Source organism: Fukomys damarensis, unplaced genomic scaffold (assembly GCF_012274545.1).
Source record: "Fukomys damarensis isolate Sample0158 unplaced genomic scaffold, DMR_v1.0_HiC HiC_scaffold_37, whole genome shotgun sequence".
NCBI classification, from domain to species: Eukaryota; Metazoa; Chordata; class Mammalia; order Rodentia; family Bathyergidae; genus Fukomys; species Fukomys damarensis.
The window spans coordinates 5,176,688-5,202,443 of record NW_022900949.1 but is presented as its reverse complement, the minus strand read 5'-3'; the positions used below and the strand labels follow the sequence as shown (position 1 = coordinate 5,202,443).

The 25,756-nt window shown below is 36.5% G+C and overlaps 2 protein-coding genes across 2 annotated transcripts; both read left to right on the top strand.

Annotated features, from left to right (window-relative positions):
• The first annotated feature begins 11,571 nt into the window (after positions 1–11,571).
• On the top strand, positions 11,572–12,510 carry LOC104869662 (olfactory receptor 7E24). Its single transcript, XM_010635011.2, has one exon. It carries the CDS (start codon positions 11,581–11,583, stop codon positions 12,508–12,510), a length of 930 nt encoding a protein of 309 aa, XP_010633313.1. The 5' UTR covers positions 11,572–11,580.
• Positions 12,511–17,677: 5,167 nt separating this feature from the next.
• On the top strand, positions 17,678–24,017 carry LOC104869661 (putative gustatory receptor clone PTE01). The gene is given in 3 exon segments (XM_019209052.2): positions 17,678–17,734; positions 23,075–23,160; positions 23,162–24,017. Coding segments are annotated over 3 exon segments (945 nt in total). The 5' UTR covers positions 17,678–17,731.
• Positions 24,018–25,756: the final 1,739 nt, after the last annotated feature.

Below are 25,756 nucleotides of genomic sequence, written 5' to 3'. Positions count from 1 at the left end.
CACTTTTAGCTTTTCACACCAGAGAAACTATTCAGTATTTACACATGCGTGTCTTGTTTCACTTAAGAGTATGGCCGCAATATGCATTTCAAGTTGAGGATTGTGATACCCCTTGTCATATCTCTGCTGCCTAGAATTACTTATGGTATTCTAGGTCTGTTCTGGCTCCAAATGAATTTTTGGTTTATGTTCTCCATTTCTGTGGAATATACTGTTGGAATTTTGATTTGGATTACATTGAATCTGTATAGCAGTTTTGGTAGTATGGCCATTTTCACTATGTTGATTCTTCCTACCCAGGGGCAGGGGATGTCTTTCCATTTTATTATATCCACTTCAATCTCTTTTTTCAGAGTGCTATAGTTTTCAGTGTAGAGTTCTTTTACTTCCTTTAATAGATTGATTTCTTTATACTTAATTTTTTGGATGTTTTGTGAAAGGAATTGTTTACCTAATTTCTCTCTTTGTGAGTCTGTTACTTGTGTACAAGAAGGCTATTGATTTTTGGTTGTTGACCTTGTATCCAGCTACTCTTCTGAAAGTGTCAGTTAAGTCTAGAAGTATTTTGGCAGAGCTTTTTGGGTCTTTAAGGGAGAGTATCATATGAGCAGATAATGACAGTTTAACTTCTTACTTTCCTATCTTTATTGTTTTATTTTCTTTCTCATGTCTTATTGCTGTGGCTAATATTTCCAGAACAATATTGAACAGGAATGGTAATAGTGGACATCCTTGTCTTGACCCTGATTTTATCGTGAAGGTTTTCAGTTTTTGGCCATTTAATATGATATTGGTTGTTGGTTTTTCATAGATAGCCTTTATCAAGTTGAGATAAAGACCATCTATTCCAATTTTTTGCTATTTTTTTTATCATGAATGGATGGTGAATTTTTTTTTCTGTATCTATTGAGATGGTCATCTGATTTTTTCCTTGATTCTGTTGATAGAGTGTATTACATTCATTGATTTACATATGTTGAACCATCCTTGCATCTCTGGAATAAATTTGACTTGCTCAGGGTGTATGATCTTCTGAAGACACTCTGTATTCTGTTTCCCAGTATCTTATTGAGGAATCTTGCATCTACGTTCCTTATGGAGATTGGCCTGTAGTTCTCTTTTTTGGTTGGATCTTTCCCTGGTTAGGGAATCAAAGTAACACTTGCTTCCAGGAGTGAATTTGGAAATATTGCTTCCCTTTCAATCCTGAAGCAGATCAGGGAGCTTGACTTGGGCCTTTCAGCCCCAAATCAGCCTGAATCTCACGGGTGTGCTGCTGGCTTGGTGAGACTAATTAAGTTAAATTTGCACACTGCTGCCCATGTTGTCTACTGCGACAGCAGGGACATACACTGAAGGAAGCCCTTTACTTTTATGTTTTACTTTAAAAATTATTGTTTCATCTTATTTTCAATTTTTCTACTCTTTGCACATTTTCTCTTTTCTTTTCTTTTCTTCCCCCTTCTTTGTCTCTCTCTCTCTCATCCACATTGTTTTTCATCTCTTTTTTGTTGCTGCTCCTGCCCTAATTCAGATTTCTTCTTTTTCTTTTCTTCTCTTCTTTTACCTTATCTCAATTGTCATTAGTTTGAAAGGAAAGTGAATACAGTTTCTAGCTTCCCTCTTGTGTTAGGTTTTTCTGTTATTGTCTTTCTTCTTTCATTCTGTCTTTTCCTCTTGTCTTCAGCAGTTGCCTAGTATTTATGTGATCTCCCTATGTCCTATGGGCTCACTTCTATCCTTTCCCTAACCTTCTATCTACTCCCTCTCCTCAACTCCTTCTAAATCTCTATTTTGAAAGATAAAGTTGCTATATTGAAGAGTTCATTCAGTAGAAACATGTTTTTGTGTAGTCCTTGATTTTGATTTAATTCACATGGTTAAAGGTGGTAGATTAATAACTACCACAAATTGACATTTTCTAAGTTGTGCTTGATGCTATTGTGTTTCTGACTGTATCACTTGGGCTAAGGTGATTTGATTGGTATACTTGGTGGTCCTTCCTGGTATAAGAAAATGAGATTTCCTCAGAGTTATTATAGACTCAAAGCATAAAGACCAGCTATTTCAGGAAGATGGAAGTATTAACCCAGAAATTAAACTAAGGACTATAGCAACATCAAAAATAGAAATGAGAAGACATTTAAGCAAGGCACAAATGGAGACTTCAGCTAACCAAAGGCAAATTCTGGGGGAAACAAATTTGGAAAGTCTGATAATCAACCACCTGGACACCCTGAACTGATAGCACAGGAAGTAATAAAACAGATGCATAAAAAATTTAAAAACTTAAAACACTTCACAAGATTAAAATATAAATAATTTCCCATATAACTACAGATATGGTGAGAATGAAAAACATGATTAGACTCTAGAACAGAAACAGATAAAAAAAAATACATGAGCTCAGGGCCATGATAGAAACAATGAATGCCAAGCATAGGAAAGAAATGGAAACCATGAATGCCCAATACAGGAAAGAAATGAAATCCATGAAACAAATTCAAAGAAATATCCAAGAGATTATAAATGCTATGGAAAGTATTCACAGCAGAACGAATGCATGTGAAGACAGAATATCAGATACAGAAGACTAGATTGCAGTCAGTGACCATGAAAACAGAGATATCTTAAAGATAGTAAAGGACCATGAGAAATCAATTCAACACTTCCTAGATGATGTAAAGATGAATAATATAAGCCTGATAGGAGTCCAGGAAAAGGCAGGAGAATGTACAGATGACATAAAAAAACAGAATTAATGACAGAAAACTTCCCAGAGGTGAAGAATTTGACATGGAGATAAGGGAAGCACATAAGATTCCAACTAACCAAGATAAAAAATCTACACCTAGACATATAATAATGAAGATACCAGAAAGCCAAGTGAAGAAAGAAGAATCACAGCAGACTTTTCAACACAAACCCTCAAGTCCAAGAGAGCCTGGAGTGATGTATTTCAAGCCTTAAAAGAAAACAACTTCCAACTTAAACTGAGGCATCCTACAAAACTCTTTCAAAATTGACAGGGAAATAAGTTACTTCCTTGACAAACAACACCTGAGAACTTTATGAGTACCAAACTGGCCTTACAAACTAATCAACACAATATTCTAGAAAAAGACAATGAAGGTCATAACTCCTTGAGCCCCAACAGAGCAAATAAAGTAGGTAAGGCAATACATTAAAGAGAGGGGGGGATATTAAGAAGAGTCACCCCCAGGAAAATAATATGACAGTGGTAAGTGGTTATCAGTTATAAACATCAATGCCAATGCCAATCAAAAGAAATAGGCAGGCAGAATGGATTAAGAAGCAAAAACAAACAGTATGCTGTATACTAGAAATGCACCTCATTCAAAAAGAAACTGATTGACTGAAAGTAAAAGGATGGAAAACAGTTATTAATAGGACAGCAGCCTGGAAAAATGTCAGGGTAGCTATCTTATTTGCAGACAAAGTAAATTTCAAATCAAAACTCTTTAAGAGAGAAAAAGAAGATCACTGCATCCTGTAAAGGTAACAATCTAATAGCAAGTGATGACAGTTATAAATATATATGCACCAAATCCGAATGCCACCAACTATACAAAACAAATAGTAAGGGACATGAAAAAACCCAAATAATCACTAATACAATTGTAGAGGGGGAATTCAATACCACAGTCTCACAAATAGATAGGTCAACTAAAAAAAATCAACAAAGAAATACTAGAACTGATCCAAGCCTTTGAACAAATGGGCTTAATAGACGTGTAGAGAGTGTTCCAACCCACAAAATCAGCATGTACATTCTTTTTGGTAGCACATGGGTAATTCTCCCAAATTGACCTCATACAGCTCAAACATCAGGTTTAAGCAAAACAAAGGAATTGAAGTGATCCCCTGTATATTATCAGAGCACAGTGCAATTAAGCTGGAGATCACTAGCAAAAGAAACCACAAGAACTTCAGAAACACATGGAAATTGAATAACACTCTCCTGAACAACCAATGAGTATCAGCAGAAATTAAAGAAGAAATTAGACAGTTTTTACTACTAAATGTTAGTGCCAATACAACATACAGCCATGTATGGGACACATACATGTTCTATGAGGAAAATTTATAGCAGTGAATTCCCACAGTAGGAAAATTTAGTGAGCTCAAGTAAACAACTTACTGGTGAATTTTCAGCTCCTAGAAAAAGAAAAGCAGCACAAACCTAGAGCTCCAACAAGGGGGGGGGATTATAAAGATCAAAGCGGAAATCAATGCAATGGAGACCAAGAGAATGATAGATAAATCAATGATTTTAAGAGTTGGTTTATTGAAAGAATAAATAAAATACACAAGCCCTTAGCCAACCTTATAAAAAAGGAAAGAAAAGGCTCAAAATGCAATTAGGAATTAAAAAGGTGAAGTTATGGCAGAAATCCAGAGGATCATCAATATGTACTTTAAAAACCTGTATTCTAATAAGATGGTAAGCACAGAAGAAATGGACCGGTTTCTAGATACATATGAATTAACAAAGCAGAACGAAGAAGATAAAAAACTCTAAATAGCCCAATTACAATCAGTGAAATTGCAAACATAATTAAAAATTTAGCCACACACGTGTAAATACTAAATAGTTTCTCTGGTGTGAAAAACTATAATAGTACATAAAATCCTAATGATATAATTGACAATGTGAAATAGGAAGAAAAGGGCTGAAGATGTTGGGGAAGTGGGAAGGGTAGGGGAAAGCTAATAAGGGAAAAGAAAAAAACATGAGAAATTGAAAAAGTGGAAATAAAGTGTTTGTAAGTGGGGAGGGGAGGGGGTGAAAGGAGGGCAGGGACAAGGGGAAAAAATGAGAACCAAGACCTGTCATGTAAAGGTACAGGATCCCAATAATGAATGTAACTGTACTGTATACCTAAAATGTACCAATAAATTCAATGAGGAAAAAAGAAAAAGAAAGAAAATGAAAAAAAAGTGGAAACAAAGTCTTTGTAAATATGGAAGGATGTAGGGCAGGAGAATGGGGAAAAAATAAAAACCAAAATAAATTCTGTGAAGGTCCAAGGTCCCAATGATGATTGTACCTGTACCGTCTATCGGAAAAGTAGCAATAAACATAATGAAAAAAAATGTGAGTGAGGATTCTGAACACCAAATAATATACTGAAGAAAGCATCTCACCAATAAGTACACATCCTTACTGATTTTCAGCTAGGCAGCAAAAGGATCAGAACCAAAAATTTAAGAATCAGAGAAAAACAAAATAATTATAGGAAAAGGTAAATCCTTTAAAATTATATCAGACTTCTCAACACAAACCGTAAAGTCTAGGAGAGCTTGAAGTGAAATGCTTTAACCCATAGAGGCAAACGACTTCTACCCGGATTAACATATCCAAAAATGCTTCCCTTTAACATAGCAACGTGGAACTTTCATCTAAAAGACCAGCTCAAGAGATACAGGACCGTGAAATCAGAAATCCAGAAACTATTCAAGACCTTTCTATATGAAACCCAAAACCAGTGCAGGCCAAAACCAAGATGAAATGAAAGCAACAAGCAAGGTGAGAGAATAAACAGTAGTGAAAAATGGCTAAGTCTGTTTCACATCCACCCTGGTTCCATAGGTAATGGTGGACTTCCAGCCTCAAAGCAGTCACTCCTAAGTGGTCCACTTTTTCCCATCTTTGATTGTATGGATATCATGCTCCTGGGTGTGGTGTCCTATGATTGGTCTGTGGCCCTCTGTAACTGATTGAATTATTCAGTTATCACAAAACATTGCCTCTGTGGAGTTGCAGTTTAATTTCTATTTTTGCTCATCTCTTTGGTCTTCCACATGCATTATTTTATTGTGCTAAATCTTGCCTACTTCAAGCGTTGTTCATTTCTTATGTATCCTCTTCTCCTCCTTAATCTTTCCTATTTGGACAACTTCACCAGTACCATAGTGAAGTACTGATTTTTCCATATTCTTTTGTCTTTCAATCTTATGGATTATTTTTTTCATATTTAAACTTTTTTCAGTTCTGGGGATTTAGCTCAGTATTGCTACACCTGATGGCAAGCAGAAGGTCCTGATTTCCATCCCCAGTATCAAAAATTTTTTTTCATCCTCTCAAAATGATCATCTGACAGAAAAAATAATATCTTCTCTACTTTTGAGTCCCATCTGTCAGTTGCTTGCTTATTTTGTGTAACAGGTGTTCCAGTATACTGACTCAGCATTCTTAAATTTTACTGCAAGTATGACAGCCATGGTAATGTGTACTATGGTGACTCCTGTGTCGATTCCTTCACAGCCCGAGTAACAGTGTAAACATAAGTACCCCTGGGAAGACTACAGTAGAATCTCAGGACCTCTTTCCATTTTGGTTATGTTAGTATGATAATTTCATGGTCTTAATTTCATGCTATAATGCTGGGGGGAATGCAGAGCGAGCTCTAAAGTTGAGCACACATTTTAAGTTTGGAGAAGGAAAAATTCCTGAAGATATATGATGTTGAGGGACCCACGGCAATATTAAAGTCATTAAAGTGTGTACTAATGAAGTCTATTTTGTTAAAAGTGCGATTTTGTAATGTGTATTTTGTTTCAAAATAAAATAAATGCAAATCACCATTTAAAAATTATATATATGTCAGTAATCTTATTAGAATCTTATGCATTGTTGCAGATTATTCACACCAGGGAAACTATTTGGTATTTACACATGTGTGACTTATTTATTTCACTTAGGAGTATATCTTCAATATGTATCCATTTTCCTATGAATGAATCTATTTGCTCGTTCTTTATGGCTGAGTAATATTCCATTTTATAGAAAAACCACTGACATTTAGAAATGGGAAGAAAGGAGCTAAAGGTGCAGGGAAGGTGTGATGGGTAGGGGAAGAACAAAAAGGGAAAAGAAAAAAATGTGAGAGAATGAAAAGATGAAAATAAAGTGTTTGTAGATGGGGAGGGGAGGAGGGGGTGAAGGGAGGGCAGAGGTAAGGGGAAAAAATGAGAATCAAGACTTGCCATGTAGAGGTACATGATCCCAACAATGAATGTAACTGTACTGTATCCCTAAAATGTACCAATAAACTCAATAAAATTAATAAATAAATAAAAAAAATTGTATATAAAAAGCAGAAGTGATTAGGACAAACTAGCTTTATCTGAGTAGATATAAAACCCCAAACCTCTTGGGGCCAGTTATATTCCTTTAGTCTCCTTCATCCATTAGGGTTTGGAAGTCCTTAGAGAGTGGGATGGCATGGACCAATTTGGCTTATTATGAGCTAACTCTGTACTGAGCCCCCAAGGTCACAGAGCAGTTAATAATCAGCCTCTAGTACTGAAGTGATTCCAGTCCAGTGTCCAGTTCCATTTCTGTGTCTGAGGATCTATTGTCTGTATTATGAGTCTCCTGTCTGTCTTTGTATGAATTTTTATCCCAAGGACAGAATCAGAGCCTTCACTGGGCATCAGAGATGAGAGGGTCTTTGGATCTGCTCTCCTTGGCAATGACTCAGCAGAGAAACAGCATCACCCAGTAAGTGCAATGGTACTCACTGATCCAAGAAAGACACTTAAAATTATTATTTCCCTATCAAGAGGAGAAGTGTGAAATTTTGGATGGTCAGATGTGATGGTACAAATATGAAAAACATTAGTTATAAGGAATAGAAATTTTATGATCTTGGTTGTAGTGGGGAAAGAATTATTATTTCAAATTTACTTCCTATACACCCTGTTTCTACTTCCATTGATGTCTCACTCATGACAGCAGAAAAACGTGCCCTTCTGCAGCGTCTCCTAAATGCTCTGAAATGATTATAAAGTCCATGATCAGGATACAGAGGAAGACAGTAACCATGACATCAGGAACTGCATTTGAGGGCTTCCTGTCTTCCAGGCACTGAGAAATTTCATTTGAAGTGTCTTGTTTTATTTCATGTTTTCTATTTTCCCAGAGTTACTTTTGCGTACATTGATATTGCTTGCAAAAAATGGAAGATCTGTCATTTCAGTGGAAACTGCATTAGGTTGTTACGTGGAAAAATGAGTCAGTGGACTTGGGTTGTCTGATCAGAGGCACAGGGTAATTCTGTTAGGTTGTCTCAGCCGTTAATTCTCTGTCACTTCCGGAGAGGACCTGTACCGTTGTGCCCTCACTGATGCAGTTATTTGAAAGCTCACAGAGCAGAGCAGTGGATGGCCACAGCTGCATCCACCAAAGACGGATGTGTATGACAGGCAAAGATCCGGAAGACGCTTCCTTAAGAATTCAGCACAGATTTCTCTCCTGACACCCCTGTAGGATATTTTTGAGCCTCCCATATACTTCTCCAAGCTTGCATGTATTTCCCACCAACTCAAATGTGGGAAACTTATGTCTTGATTTCATTTCTCTGGAAGAAATGAGAGAGTTGTAAATGTGCCTCTAAATGACCTATGATGATCAGCTCCGAACCTCTGCATAAATCTTTCAGTGAATTGAAAACAGTGAAAATTTCAGTGTATCAGATCGCATCTCTCAATTTATTGTTTAATCCTTTCACCTCTGAGCAGTGCTCTATTTAGGGTTAATGTGTATAAAATTAGAGCAAATTACAATTTAGGTAGCTTTACCATCCGTGATATGTATATTCTTGCACTTACCTCTTTTGTCCTGTAATTCTTCCTTTTGTATTTCTGTGGAAGGACATCTTATTTGTGTAATTCTATGCATATGTTTTTAGAGGAATGATGTGCTTTCCTTACAGCTGATTTCCTAGACCTATAGATTGGCCCAGAGGAGACGTAAAAATAAAAGCCCGCTTTTAACATTGAATTGACCCTTCCCTGAGTCACAATAGTTTTCCTTAATAATAATGGTGTGAAGGTGCTCAGTACCTTACTGTCTTAAACTCCATTCCTTTCACAAATGCACCATAGATGTAAAGACAAAACAAAATAGCTTTTGCTTTTTTTCTGTGTCATGGATACATGGACTCTATAATCCACTTAATTTTATCTCTATCAGTTATTTAAAAATAAAACACAACAGAGATAGTCATGTTTCTTTTAAAGTCATAGAGACAAAAAGCTGGTGATTTTATGCCTCAAGCTTAGGTAGATTAAAAAACTTCATATAATTTCAGGCTGCAACGCCATTGGAATGCACTTTACTATACTTCATAAACTTCTTATTGCTTAATGATGCACATCTTTATTCTAAATACAAAATCTCACTTATGGGAAGCAAGGAAAGCAGCCCTACCAAGAAAATTTATAGCTATGAACGCTCACACCAGGAAAACAGAGTGCACTTGAATAAACAACCTAATGCTGATACTCAAACTTCTCAGAAAAGGACAAATCAAGTCTAAGGCACATCCAAGGGAGGAAATTATAAAGATGACAGCAGAAATTAATGCAACGGAGACTAAGAAATCTCAGAATTGCTAACTAGTTAAGTTCTAAGTTTCTTTAGTTGTTGCACATGTGGATGAATTCTATTCTCTTTATTTTCCCAAGCATTATGAGCACAAAGAGGCAGAGAGACTCACACTCATTCTGCCCTTGGGAACAGGTTAGGGACACAGGACTAACACACTCATTTCTTCAGTACCATCCCTTGGCCCAGGCACCAAAACTGAATCTCAATCATGTTATTCCTCATGTGATGATGACATTTCTTGGTGCGCTATCATAAAGAGACCATTACTGAAAAGATGACAGGCAAAATTTGAAAGTTTATCTGAAGTATAAGAGCATATGGGTAAAAATGAGTCACCCATTTTATGAAAAAATTGAAATTTTATATGCATTACTTGATAGAAATCTGAAAATATCAATATATTATATATGTGGTATATTATATGACAATTTTTAACACGAGTAACAGGGAAAGAAGCCCAAGAATTTTGAAAATGTTAACATAATAATTAACTTACAAGATAAATGAAACTTCTCACGGTCTCCATCCCTTCCCCTCCTCTCTGAGAAGGCTGTGAATTGGTTGAAGAGACCTAGCACCATTACTTGTGGATGTCATCTTAATCTACTTGGTGGAGGGCAGATGTTGTGTAACACACCGTTTAGACGAGTTTTAGGTCCCTTTTATGTAAATTCATAAACCAGTATAGACCTGGAAACATTGGCAAGAAAATCTACCCATAAAATTTATGACAACAGATTCCTTTGAGGAAAGGAGAGCAAGACAAATCATAGAAAGGACTCAAATTTTGAGGTAATTGTTCAGATATCTAAAGAATATTAATGAGGATATAAATATTATTAAATATTTACATGTTAATAGCTAAACAGACAGTATGAATGGGAGATTTTCTAAATGCTAGCAAATATTTTCTGACAGTGGTTTTCAACTCTCATTTAAGAAAGTGATTCAAAAATTTGAAATGTACATATTCTGATTAATACATTAGGCTAAGCCTAGAGTATCTGGAGATATAACACTATCTCCAGAAATATTCCACTATCTCCAGATGTATTCTTAAATTATATTCAAGAGTGTTGCAAATTAAATGATTTTCAAATATTTTCTTACAGCATCAATATGAGGTATGTAATTCTGATTCCCATTTTACAGATGAAGAGGAGTACATTTTTTACATGTGTGTTTACAAGATTTCATGTAACTTTTTCCATTGTGGCTGAGTTTCAAGGTGTGCTTACAATATTTCATGTACTATTTTGGGATTATTCCTAATTAACTCACAGAATGGTCTCATGAAAATATGGGTCCTAGTTTCTCTCACACAGCTGAACTATGAAACTATGAAACAACTCATATTTCAGAAGTGATAGATGTGAAAACCCTAAATACTAACCCCCATTTATTAACAAACAGTGTACAAAAATCTACCTTTGTGGTAATTTTATTTGAAGATTATATGCATGTATCTCAGCCTGCGATATATAACTATGAATGTAATAAGACACTGTTACATGTTTCACATTGGTAATTTAGTCAGAAAGAAAATTTTTGCCCAACTTATATAGCAAGGCTGGGTAAACTCTTATATCCTTAAAAGATGAAATCAGAGAGAATAACAAGAAAAATTAAAAATTCATTATTTTTTAGCAAAATGGCTCAAAATGAAGTGTTCTGCAAAAGAGAATTAACTTTAATTTTCAGAAAATGCACGCCTAGATTTTATAGTATTTGTAGGCATTCTAATCAAGGAAATTTATAGCATTTTATGAGTATAAAATATGAAATATTTCAATCCTTTTTAATTTTCTTCCCATAAAAATCATATTTTCTTCAAAGGGGTGATTTAACTACCTTTCATCTTTTTGGAAAAGAATTTCCCGAATTTTGCTGTTATCAAGGACTTCTGAATTTATGTCCTTGGTCTGCTTACACTGTGCAGTAAAGCAATGTAAGAACATACAGAGGAGGTGGAAAACAAACCACCCAACAGTGACCATTTGATAATGGGGTTGATAATGACAGAGCAACGCTGGTGACGTTTGTGGCTTTCTGGTGGGAATACTTTGCTTATGAATACTTGAACTCAGAATATATGCTTAGTTTTGTGTGATTGTTTTTGTTTCAGCTCTGAAATGAAATTTATGTGAACATGCTCAGATAACATGGAAAGACATAACCTCACAAAGGTCTCAGAGTTCTACCTCATGCGATTCTCAGAGGATCCAGACCTGCAGCCCGTCCTCTTCGGACTGTTCCTGTCCATGTACCTGGTCACAGTGCTCGGGAACCTGCTCATCATCCTGGCTGTCAGCTCTGACTCCCACCTCCACACCCCCATGTACTTCTTCCTCTCCAACCTGTCCTTGGCTGACATCTGTTTCATCTCCACTACAGTCCCAAAGATGATCTTTGACATATTAACACACAGCAGGATCATCTCCTATGTGGGCTGCCTGACACAGATGTCTCTTTTTGTCCTTTTTGTATGTGTGGATGACATGCTCCTGACTGTGATGGCCTATGACCGCTTTGTGGCCATCTGCCACCCCCTGAATTATGCAGTCATTATGAACCCTTACCGCTGTATCTTGTTACTATTGCTGTCAGTCTTTGTTAGTGTTGTGAATTCCCAGATGCACAATTTAATTGCCTTACAAGTTACCTGTTTCAAAGATGTGGAAATTGCTAGTTTCTTTTGTGATCCTTCTCAACTCCTTCACCTTTCATGTTCAGATACCTTAATAAATAACATAGTCCCATATGTGTTTGGTACCCTCCTTGGTTTTTTTCCCATGTCAGGGATCATTTTCTCCTACTACAAAATTGTTTCTGCCACCCTGAAAATCCCATCATTTGAGGGGAGGTACAAAGCCTTTTCTACCTGTGGCTCTCACCTGTCAGTTGTTTGCTTATTTTATGGGACATCTACTGGAGTGTATCTTGGTTCAGCTGTGTCATATTCTCCCAGGAAGGGCATGGTGGCCTCACTGATGTACACTGTGGTCACCCCGATGCTGAATCCCTTCATCTACAGCCTGAGGAACAGGGACATCAGCAGCACCCTGAAGAGGCTCCACCTTTGGGAAATCTAATCAGTTTTCCATTTGTTTGGAATGTCATTTAGAAAATGTGGTAAAAAAAGAAAATGAAAAGCTTATCTGTAAATACATCCTTCTTCATTTTATTATTTCTGAAGTTTGTTGTCTTTAACTTTGTATGATGTCTTATAACAAAATCAAAAGAGTTCAAGGGGTAGTAGTATTTAGTGTTCTTCATATAGGTGCAAATTTCAGTGGGGAAAGTGAAAAATTTCTGGAGATGTGTAAGAGCGACAATTGCACAAAAATATTACAGTGTATGCAAAAAACTCTGCACCTAAAATTGTTTAAAATTGTATCTTGAGAAATGTATATCTTTCTACAGTGACAAACCGATGTAAAACCCCGAGGATTTTGTTTAAAAGGAAAAATGTTAAAAAAGATAAAAATGTTCTCAAGACTTCTTCTGTGTAAAGGAAGTGCTCCCAATATTTTGTGAAATACATTTTTAAACTTCCATTGAATTGTCAGATATTTGAAGATTAGAATTATATGTACAATATGGAGAATTATAAGCTGTGTGTTTTTAGATTTCAAGGTTATGTGACATAACAAGTAAATTTTTGTCATGCTTGTTTATTTGACATCTTGAAATAACCGTATCTCCCCTTGTATGTTTGCCTAAAACAGGAAGCTCATACCTGCCACCGTTCATAACACTTCTCTGGGCTGTCCTTGAACTTTTTCTGGTGCTCAGAGGTGAGGAGTGTGGTATGTATTTGGACATTCCATAGTAAACACACAGCCTGTGTCAGAAAGTAACAGACGGAGAATGGGGCTTTTTAAAACATTACTCCTTATCATGAAGACACACGCGAAAGTTTGGAAAGTGAGATCGGATGATAAAATTCTTCACATACTTACTTAAGAGGAATGTGAAATGTGCGTTACTTGATTATTATGGGGGACCCATAAACTCAGTCAGTGACTCCCTTTTCTTGCACACGTCTTCTCATAGATGTCTAACCCCTGATAGCATGCTATGGCTGTTAGTAAACTAGTTCCTCAGCATCTCGAAAGAATTATGGGAGAGGAGGAGAACAATGAAGAGGATGAAAATAACATAACATCATGAATCAAGAACGGAAGATTTTCTTGTTTTCTTTTTACTGAGTTCGGAAGATTTTCTTAAAGGCAGCATCAAAATCATGTATTCTATGTAATTTGTCTTATTTTATATGCATAATATTTCTGAGTAGAAGCTCCTGTACTATTATTCTTAAGGGAAATTGGGGCACTGGATTTTGTATAATTAACTACAAATTGTTGGGTAGAAAATAGTGAAGAAATATTTCCATGAGGCTGTCTGATAACACACACAGCCTATTTTACCAGGGAAATCATAGCACTTATTTCTTGACAATGAAAGCACCCATTTCTCTTTCCTGTTCCTCTAGAAAGGATCAATTTCTTACTGTACTCTACCCTGAGGAGCCCCAAGTAGATCACTGTGGAGAGAGGGGTGAAAATGGCTGAATCCACTTTAGAAAGGATATCTAACTTAATAAGTAAAGATGAAAGATTGAGAAAGTCTATAATGATTAGTTTTAATTTCATGCCTGCACCCCAATCTATGCTCTCCTTGAAGCTATCCACATCCTGCTTGTCTCTTATAAATCATCCTTCTCAATGTTTACAGGAGAAATCATTCCAGGCTAGGCTTATCTCCAACACTGAAAACTGAAGAGTTTAATTTTCCCACATATAACTATAGTATAGACATAACAACCTCAGGTGAAAACTTTACAGTGGTTAAGAAACAACATGATTTGTGCATCAGACACAGAGACTGACAATTTAATTTGGAATCTTGTCCCCATCCCTTACTAGTATGTAAAGTGTGGCGGGTTGTTTTCATATTTGACATCTGAGTTGATTTCTAGTTTGTACTACTGCATTAAACATGGATTAAACATATAATGATGCTCCTCCAATTATTAATATGTAGTGAATATAAAATATAAGGCTAAAATTCAAAGTAGATATCATCTGTAGAGCAAAGGATAAAAGGTTCAATTTCAACACATTCAAATAAAATATTCTAGTATCTCAAATTATTATTTCATTGTTTACATAACAGGGCATTTTGTATTTTCTTTCTGCAAATGCAAGCATGTATTTAGAGAAAATTCATCTCTGATTTCCCAGGTTTTATCTCTATCTGGACAGAAAATTGTAATTAAAAATGAAAGTCTTTGCTAAACTATAAGTAGACTCTTTGGGTGTACAATAAGGAATAGTTTTTCAGAGATCATAGCAAAGATTTTCATGGATATAAAAACTACATATAGAAAGAACAGGATATATAATATCATCAGTGGGGCTGAGATATATATTAGCTTTCCACATTATCACAGGCTCCAGTGCCCCTTGACAATAAGATTTCTAATTGTGTAGAGTGCTTTATGAGAAAAGAAAACCCACAGTAACTAAATACTCGAGTTCTAAACTTCCTTTAGGTATGATTATGTTGTGGAATTGGGTGATATTGTCCATATTTCCACCGAGCGTAATAGCGGGAAGAACTGCACACAGTTGACAGACATTGTCCCTTCACTAGCAGGTAAATACCATGTGTCTTACAGATTAATTTCCCAACTCTCATCCCACTTTACAGTCTTCTCTAATGCAAGGTGAAATGTCTTGGCAAGGAATGATGCAGTGATTAGTACTAGACATGACTCAGGGAAAATTTTGGAGCTATATCGTAAGAGTAAAATGATGTACATGATTGGACTGAGTTTTCTGTTTTGAAAAACATAAGTGATAGTAATATTGACTATAATCACATGTTGGAGTTGAAACATACATCCTCCATTCAAATAATTTCTGGTAGTTTTCACATGCAAGAAAAGAATAGAGGCAGAAGCATGTTGAAAGGATACCAGTATCATAATAAAGTTACAAACTATATCATGTCCTTCCAACTGATAGCGCTCAACAATAGTGAAAACATTTGAAATAACCACAAATATTTTCCAGAGAGCCTTGCATCTACACTTGCATAAAAACTAGTACCTTTCAGAGCAACAGGCATGTTGTAGACTGCTTAGAGGAGGATAAGTTCATTTCAGTGTCTGTCTTTAAGAAAACAGTTTATGGGTACTAAATAAATATTAGGTTTATTTGAGGTAAGATTTTTGAGAATCTGTTTAGGGATCCTTAAGTCTGTACTGATAGGAGGTCATGAACAGTCAGATCTTCTAACCCACTTCTTGACATGTGTTTCCTTTAGGAATAAGTGTGAAAGAGTGTGGAATTGTGTAGAGATATCAAAAGCTAAACTTTAGTAGAGAATCATTTAAATCTGCACAAAGTCTCACATTTGTATAATGTAGAAAATTTGTAAAAATTCAAATCTGCATAAGGCATCAATTCTGAGGCAAGCATTACTAAATGTTGGCATTTTAATATAGATAGTGGATAATTTTGACAGTAAGCTAATACTAAGGCATCATTTTCTAAATGCAGGAAATATTCTAAGGCAGTGGTCTTCAACCTTGGCATAAAAAAGGTCATTTATGAATATCAAATGAAGATATTCTGTTCACATAGATTTCAAATTGATGGTATGGTAAGTGGGTATTGAAAAGTTCCCAATTACATCTATTGATAAATCAGACCAATGTTTTCTCTCTATGCAGAATCATATAAACTAAGTATTTATGATCGCCATAAACAGATAAGGAAACAGTCCAGATCTGTTTACATTGTTATTTGAAATTTTCTATTTGCATTTAACCTTATTGAATCATAGTGAAAGCTGAGCAGTATACCTGCATTGCCTCCAGGTAACTAAAGCATGTGCATTGAAGTATAAGGGTCAGAAAATTTGAAGTGAAAATTTTCTAATTAAGCACAAGAAGGTTAGGTCTCAAACCTGGATATTTGAACTTTTCCTGGTGCTGCAATGCTAGTCATAAATACAAGGATTTATACTCATAAAAATGATGGGAATTTTATTTACATTAGAGTATACAAAAGAAAAGACAAAAAAGATGTTTATACATCAGATATTTTGCCAGAATGAATTGGTGTGATACAATATATAACTAAATGATTTAAAAATATATATTTTAGGCTTTAGTATTTCTAAATCATCGATGGGGCAATGTGCACTAATGTCAAATTAGTGATCATTGCTTATCTGTGATTAAGTACATTAAACAAGTACATATCTATCCAAATTTCAATTGCAAGAAAGACAATGACATGTGCTATGCATTATATAATTTTTAAAAGAGAAACAATATGGTGATAACTTGAATTCACCATGGAGTGAGATCATGTGTTCACAGCATGATTAAACTGTTCCATGAAAAGGAAACATAACTATGTTTTCTGCCTATAAACCATCCAATTGTTTGATCTACAGAGAGCACAATTCTATTGATGATATGCTTTAAATTGTTGTCATAGTAATTTCTCTTATTATCTTAGAGTAAAATAATTTATATTTGACTGGTGTCAAATATCCGATTAGAATCACAAGCCAGGGCTTCTTGTTTTATTCTCTTCTTCCTCTAAAAATAGTAGGATGAATTTTTCAATAATCATGGATTTGTTATTACTAGGAGTCTTGGGCTTATTACATAATTCATTTGAGTGTTTTAACAGTAAATGTGGACACTAATTTATGACTATCACAAAAGCCAACAATGCAAGAATTTTAAGAGAATGGATTCATAAATAACTTTTTAAGGATGTAAAAATTTCCAATTCCTTTTTGCTCCAATATTGATAATTTTGCTTAATCTTTCCTTTTCTGAAAACTTCTCCAAGAACATTATCACACATCTTCTCATCACTGAAAGGGAATTTCTACACAGTCAGATATATTACTAACAAAAAATAAATAATTTGACCACCATGACTCAACCGTGTTATTAAGCAACAATGGGCTAACTCAGTAACTATGCTCTTCATAGAACGTACATGAGTAGCCATGACAACTTCTGTAATGTGTCACCAAAGGACTGTAACAACCTCAGAAAGTCCTGCCAGTGTTGCAGCACAGCAGAGCAGAGCAGCTCTGTGCTTTAGCCAAGTGTTATAGCTCAAAGTCACAGCTATGTGCCACATCTCAAAGGCGTGTCTAAGTGTTACATGTCAGTGTTACAGCTAAGTGGTACAGCTCTGAAGAACTGCTAAGTGTTGCAGCTCATTGTGGTGGCTCCAGGTCACAGCTCTCATTCTTTGAAAACTCGAGAATCTGATGGTCAGTTGACGAGGTGGAGAAAAATCTTTATTATGCCAGTGAGCCCTTTTAGGCTCAGAGGAGTATGAGTGCTCTACCAGAGAGGAGAGGCTCCTTAAGGATGTAGTGGCCTTCTTTGTCTCTCTTAGTCAGTTTTGGCTTGAAATTTGCTTTGTCTGCAAAGAAGACAGGTACCCCTGTTTTTTTCTGGGCTCCTGTCTCTTGGAGAACTGTTTTCCATCCTTTCACTCTCATCTATGGACTTCTTTTTGCACAGGCGTGTTTGTTGTATGCAAGATATTGTTGGATTTTGCTTTTTAAGCCATTCTGCCAGTCTGTTTCTCTTGATTAGTGAATTGAGGCTGTTGACATTGATGGTCATAACTATTATGTATTGACTTATCATTATTACATTACTGCCCTCTTTTTGACTATTTTTGATTCCCCCTTTAATTTCTTGCCTTCCCTCCTGTATTTTCTGGGTTGGGCCTCATGAAGTTGTGACCTTTATTGTCTTTTTCCAGGATATTGTTTAGAATTGTTTGGAGTGCTCATTTGGTATTCCTGTAGTTTCTCATGTGTTCTTTGACATGGAAGTATCTTACTTCCCCATTAACTCTGAAAGATAGTTTTGGAGGGTACATCAGTCTAGGATGCAGGTTGTTTTACTTCAGGGCCTGAAGTACCTCACTCCAGGCTCTTCTTGACTTGAGAGTTTAATGTTGAAAATTCTAATGTGATTCTGATAGGTTTTCCTTTGCATGTGATTTGTTTCTTTTCTCTGAGTGCTTGTAATATTTGTTCTTTTGTTGTGTTTCTGGATCTTGATTATTATACATCTAGGTGTAGATTTGTTTTTGATCATGGCTCATTGGAGTTCTGTATGCCCCATTTTACTGTACTTCAAATTCTTTCTGTTTGGGAAGTTTTTTGTCATTAAATCTGTGAACAATTTTTTATGTCATTTGTATTTTCTCATGCTTTTTCATGGATTCTAATCAGCCTTAAATTATTCTTCTTTGCATTATCTAGGAGCTGTTGGATTGATTTCTCATCTTTAAGAGTTCCCTTTTTTCATGGTCACTGATCACAATTCTATCTTCTATATCTGATATTCTATTTTCACATTAACTCATTTTGCTGTGAATGCTTTCTATAGAGATTTTTAATCTCCTGGATATCTGTTTGAATATGTTTCATGGATTCCATTTCTTTCCTATGTTGGGCATTCATGGTTTCCATTTCTTTCCTGTGCTGCACATTCATGGCTTCAATCATGGTCCTTAGCTCATCTATTTTTTTTTGTCAGTTTCTGTTCTAGAGTCTCTAAACATGTCTTTCATCTTGCCCACTATCTCTTTGATTATCTTAGAAATTATTTCTGTTTTGCATTTTTCTACAGCCTCAACGATCAGTTTTGTTACTTCCTGTGCTATCAGTTCAGGGTGTCCAATTCTTTGACTATCAGTCCTTTCCACCTTGTTTCTCCCAGAGTATGCCTTTGGTTAGCTGGAAGTCTGTATTTATGCCTTGCTTAAATGTCTTCTCATTTCTATTTTTGTTGCTGGTACTGTCCTTGGTTAAATTCCTGGGTTAATACTTTGATATTCCAGATATAGCTGGCCTTTAGGTTTTGGGTTTGTATTTATTTATTTATTTATTTATTTATTTATTTACTTATTTTGGTACTGGGGATCGAACTTGGGTCCTTGCGCTTGCAAGGCAGGCCACCGAAATGCTGAGCTAAATCCCCTGTCCCTTGGGTTTTTAATTACTCCAATTTCTATAATACCAGGAAGGACAACTGATTAGATCAGTCACAGTACCATAGCCTAAGTGATATAATCAGCAGCAACTGTAACATCAAGCACAGTTTAGAAAATGGCTATTTGTGGAATTTATTAATCTACCACTTTTAACCATGTGAGTTAAATAAAAATAGAGTACCAGCCCACACTGTATTTATAGTGAATAAACTCTTCAATATAGCAATTTTATTCTCTAGGATGGGGAGTTGGAAGGAGTTGGGGAGGGTGGGATGGATAGGTATGATATAGAAATGTTAGAAGTAAGGACAGAAGGCACAGGAAGGCCACACAAACTCTTTTTCACTGTTGAGGTGAGGAGGAGAAGACAGAAGAAAACAACATACACAATAACAGAACAACCTAACAGCAATAGGGAGGCTGGAAATTGTATTCACTCTCTTTTAGAACTAGTGACAACTGAGAGAAGGAAAATGAGAAAAAGGAAAAAAGAAATGCAATTTAGGACAGGAAGAGGAACAAAAAGGGAAAGCAATGAAGAACATCGTGAGAGAGGGAGAGAGTGAGAAGGAGCAAAAGACAGAGGGAAAGGAAAGAAAAAATGGAAAAGAAGAGAAAAAAGGGAAAAAATTTGAGAAGAGAAAAGAAAAATTTAGGTAAAAAAATTTAAAATAATTAAAAATAAGAGAAAAAGTTACTTTGAAAAGATAAAAGAAAAATAAAGGGCCTCCTTCAGCATATGTCTCTGCTGACACAATAGACAGCATGGGCAGGAGTGTGCAGATCTAAGTCAGTTAGTCTCAGCAAGCCAGCAGCGAACTCCTGAGGTTCTGGCTGATTTCTGGCTGCAAGGCCCAAGTTGAGATCTCTGACCTCCTGCTGGGTTATACTCCGCAAGGTTCCACTGAAGGTTTCAGCTCTCCTTCCCCTGAAGAATCTCCAGGTTCCAATGGGAGGTGGTGATCCCCCCAACTTACCAGCCATGGTTGTCTGGTGTGCCTTTATTGCAGAGATTGTCTTCACTTTTCCAGTGGGTTTCAGTTTTCATCTAGGAGTCTGAGAGAGGCCTTCATTCTCTTGTTTACTTCTGCTCTATTCTCTCAAGTTCAGATCAATGGCCCTTCTGCCTCTCTGCAGTGTGGATCCAGTTGTTCATGTGGCCCAGCAGCCAGAGGTTATCATGGGGTGGGGGAATGCCTGCATAGGTGCGTGCTTGGCTGGGCTCCACGGCTCCTCTGAGAGGAAGTGGGCAGGCTCACCAGAGGGTCCTGCACACTGCTGGGCTATGCAGCTCCTTTGTGTGGAATTGGGTAGGCTCACTGGAGCTGTGCAATGTTTTTTTAATGGGCAAAATATTTTCAGTTTGGGAAGCTGAAAAATTTTTGGAAATGGAGGATGGTGATGGATGTACCATGGTGTGAGTGTAATTAGTGCAAGTGGGCTCTGAACTTAATAATGGTGAACACTAAGTTTTTGGAGTTAAATTTTGTCATAATAAAAGTAGAAATAAAATGCCAGTGGATAAAGATATGGTTTTTCTATAAAATGGAATACTATTCAGCCATAAAGAATGTGAAACTAGAAACATTTATAGCTAAATGGATGCACTTGGAGGCTATACTCTTAAGTGAAATAAATGGGACGCAGGAGTAAATACCAAATAATTTATCTGGTGTGAAAAATTAAAAGTGTAAATAAGGTTCAAATGGTATAATTGGGAGTGTGAAAATGGCTAAAGGGGAAGTGGGAAGGGGAGGGGAAAGGAAATAAGGGAAAAATGTGAAAAAATGGAAATAAAGTCTTTGTAAATAGGAAAGGGTGAATGGGGTGAAGGGAGGACAGGGGTATGGGGAAAGAGCAAGAACCAAGATATATCACATAAAGGTACAAGATCCCAATGATAAATGTAACTGTATTATTTGCTTTGAATGTACCAATAAACTTAATGCAAAAAATAAAGCTGGTGGATGTTTACAAAAGCAAGCAACAGAAATTAATAGTATAGATGTGCTTCCTCTTGAATTGATGAAGTGTCCCCAAACACTTGATGAACTTCATTTTTCCTTTTTCTTCTGCCATTAATATAAGGAAGTCCTTAGAGACTAGCAAAACATGGACCAGTTTGGCTGATTACAATCGCTGTGCTTTGAACCCTTAAGGACATATAAAAGTCAATGTTCTGTGTCTTCAAACCTTCAGTCCAGTGGGAACCACACCTTTCTGTCTTACTCCATAATATTCTGGATCAGGAGACTCCTATCTGATCCTGCATTCTTGTCTGCTATGAGGACAAAGCCTGTGTCTTCACTGAGCACCAAGGCCCTGGATCTGAAGACTTTTGTTATCACTCAGCAGAGTAGTAGTGGAAACCAGTAAGTGCTGAGAGAAATGATGGATGGAGGAGAGATCATCTATCAGGATCATTGCTTTCCCATCATCAAGGCCATCATGCAATTTGGGCAGCTGGATGGGAGTGTAGAGTTGTGCAAAAATTTAGCTGTAAGGCCTGTCATTCCTGGAAGAATTCCCTTTCTCACTGTGAACTTCTCTTTGCATGTGGGGGTCCTTGCATATCTTAGTGTGTGGCAACTACTGTTTAAACTACAGGGAGAATGGCCATGTTCATAGCCAGTGGTCGCAGAAAGACCAGGAACTGAAAATTCAGCATAGACCACTATTTTATCTACTTCAGACTGTCCATATCTTTTTGAAACTTTACTATCAACTCACTCAATCTCAAAAGGAGACTTAACATGAAGTCTTTCTTTCCTTCGTACTCTGGAAATTGGGTTCAAACTTTCAATCCTCCTGCCTCGACCTCCCAGACTGCTGGGATTACAGGCTTGTGCCCCTCGCCTAGCTATGTTTCCTTACTTTTTAACCTTTAATTTGTGCAGTGTACACTAATGCCATATTTGTGGTAAGCAATATGATTATGTGCATTCAAGAAAACAAAGTTTATAAAATTTTCACAAAGTCCAAGGGTACAAATTATATATGAAATATATCTTAAAAGACAAACATTTTAAGTGAGCACTTGCATGAAAGAGAGAAAACAGGAATCCAAGAATGATGAAAAATTTCTGGGTGATAATAGGTGATAACTTACCTATATTTATCAATGAACCCTCACATGAGTTTAGTGTTCAGATGATGCGGTCCTAATTTTTGTGTACTTGTTATAACTATTCTAAATATAGGGATATTGTACCTTGTTTAGATAAACATAAATTTGAATGCTTCTTAATTTCCATTAGAATATTTTTCTGAAAGAGGACAGGCTATTATTTACTCTTCATTGTTAATTAAAAAGGAGATTATATTTTGCCGTGATCACAGACTTCTTAGTTGCTAATAATTTTGGCTATAACATTGTTGGGTGTCTCTAAAATACATGATATGGAAGGATATTAATAACACAAAGACCCATAAGGAAAAAGTTCCTAAGGGAATTGGTTTTGTCACAATTGAGAAATATTACTGAAGGTGGACTCCAAGTGTGAATAATTTATGTTTGAATACATGAATTCAAAATGCATACAGAATATAGTGTACTTATTTATGTGCATCTTTTCATCCAACTTTTCTTCTAAAGGTGTTCAAGCAATACAAAAGCAGAAAATCAAACACTGATCTCCGAATTCCATCTCTTGGGCTTCTCAGAGGATCCAGACCTGCAGCCCATCCTCTTTGGGCTGTTCCTGTCCATGTACCTGGTCACAGTGCTCGGGAACCTGCTCATCATCCTGGCCGTCAGCTCTGACTCCCACCTCCACACCCCCATGTACTTCTTCCTCTCCAACCTGTCCTTGGCCGACATCTGTTTCACCTCTACCATGATTCCAAAGATGATTATGGACATCCTAACTGACAGCAGGGTCATTTCCTATGTGGGCTGCCTGACACAGATGTATCTTTTCATTATATTTATATGTATGGATGACATGCTTCTGACTGTGATGGCCTATGACCGGTTTGTGGCCATCTGTCACCCCCTGCAGTGTCCGGTCATTATGAATCCTCGCCATTGTGGCTTCTTAATTGTGCTGTCTTTTTTGTTCAGCCTCTTGGATTGCCAGCTCCACAATTTGATTGTCTTACAATTTACCTACTTCAAGGATGTGGTCATTTCCAATTTCTTCTATAGCCCTGCTCAACTCCTTGATCTTGGCTGTTCTGACAACTTCTCCAGTAACATTTTAAAGTGTATTGCTGGTGTGTTATTTGGATTTTTTCCCATCTCAGGGATATTTTTATCTTACTGTAAAATTATTTCTTCCATTCTGAGAATCCCATCACCAGGAGGGAAGTGTAAAGCCTTCTCCACCTGTGGGTCTCACCTGTCAGTTGTTTGCTTATTTTATGGAACAACCATTGGTGTGTACTTCAGTTCAGCTGTATCTCAATCTCCCACAAATTGTTTGGTGGCCTCAGTCATTTACACATTGGTTACCCCAATGCTGAATCCATTTATCTACAGCCTGAGGAACAGGGACATTAAAAGTAGCTTGAGAAGGATTCACAGTAGAAAATTTTAATCTTAGGACCTCAGGCATGCAGTATAAATATAGAGTAAACAAGATAGCAAAATTAAACATTTATACCTGTACATACTGCTTCTGTGATAATATTGTTTTTGTATTAGATAATTTTAAATATTCATCACATATTTATCATAGAAAAATAGTGGTAGTCAGTATTTGAGCATGGGAAGTATTGGACTTTTAGTGAGTACAAAGTTTTAGTTTGTGAAGAACAATTTCTGTAAGTGGATTTGGGGGTTCATGTACTGTAGTGTACATATAATTAATGCCACTGAGATCTGCCCTTGAAAGTGGTGAATATTGTCAGTTTTTTAATTAAAAAATTTACCACAATAGAAATGGAAACAAAAAACCCCCAAATAAATCTTGAAAAGAAAGAAAGAAACAAGCAAAAATGAATATATAATTAAGCTTCCTTCTGGTTATAGGAAGAATCCCCAAATTTAGTGGAGATTTATTTTCCATTCCTCTCCCATTAGTATTAGAAAGTACTTGTAGTTTGTGATGGAAAAATTTGGTTCATTATGAGCTCTGTGCATTGAGTCTGCAAGGTAATATAATAGTATTCAGTCTGTGCTCCAGAAGTCTCCAGTCCTGCAGACACCATACCCGTGTCATTTCCTCCTATGGTTGTTTGTGCCTGAAAGCTCCTGTATGAGACTGCATGCAAGTCTATTCTGAGGACAGAGCATGGGGTTTCATTGGGAAAAACAGAGAAAAAGCACACTGGATTTTCCATCTCGTCATGACCCTGCAATGAAGTAGCACAAAACACTAAATGGCGAAAGACATGAAAGATGAGGAAGGACTACTAGGCGCATTGAGTGACAACACATCATCAGGACAACAGTTCAGTTCTGGTTAGCCAATGGGAGAACACGTATGTGCAAAATTTTAGCCATGAGGGCTGTAGAATTGACCTGTATGTTTGTGGTGGGCATTCTAGAAACCACATTCAAGGTTCTAATTTCCTCCCACATCAGTTATTTTTTTCAAAGACAACCCATGCAGACAATAGAAAATGGGTTTCTCCAAAATATTTCCTGAGCATTTCAAATGGTTTATGAAGGAGACATTGAGGATGAGCCTGAAAACGAGCATGAAAATGATCACTCATTGATTATTATTGATACATTTATGAGTGCCAAGTGTTCTATGGAGACTGTTTCAATTCATCTGCATAGTCTTCCACAGATTCTAAATGCCACATTATTTTGTTTTATGGAAAAGAAATGAGCATGACATTTTTATCCAACGTGTGCTGGTGTTGAGCTTGGCACACTGAAGCCATAGTTGAATGGAGCCATCTGATTAGACATACAGGGAACCGGGGTAGGAGAATCCTGTCAGTTTGTCCCCTTGACAACTCAATAACCCACCTCACTTCCCTGCCACTCCAGGAGAAACCCTTTTCTTACTGTGTATTCCTCTTTAGGGCTCCTGGTAGCTCATAGGATAAACTGCACATGGAACCTGATATGTCAATCATAGAAAGAATGGCTGAGGTCACAAGTATGGAACGACAAAAAGGAAACCCATGATAATTTATCACAGAATTCTTTTTTCCTGTTTCACATTGTCCTCTCTGCTCTCTGTGCAATAATAAAAAAAATCCCACTCAATTGGAACAGGGTACTTAAAGTCAGATTTTTATTTCCTTCTTACTCAGGACACTGCAACAAGTTGAAAACTGCATCTGATGTCATAACCTCTGTACCTGTATTTAAACTTTT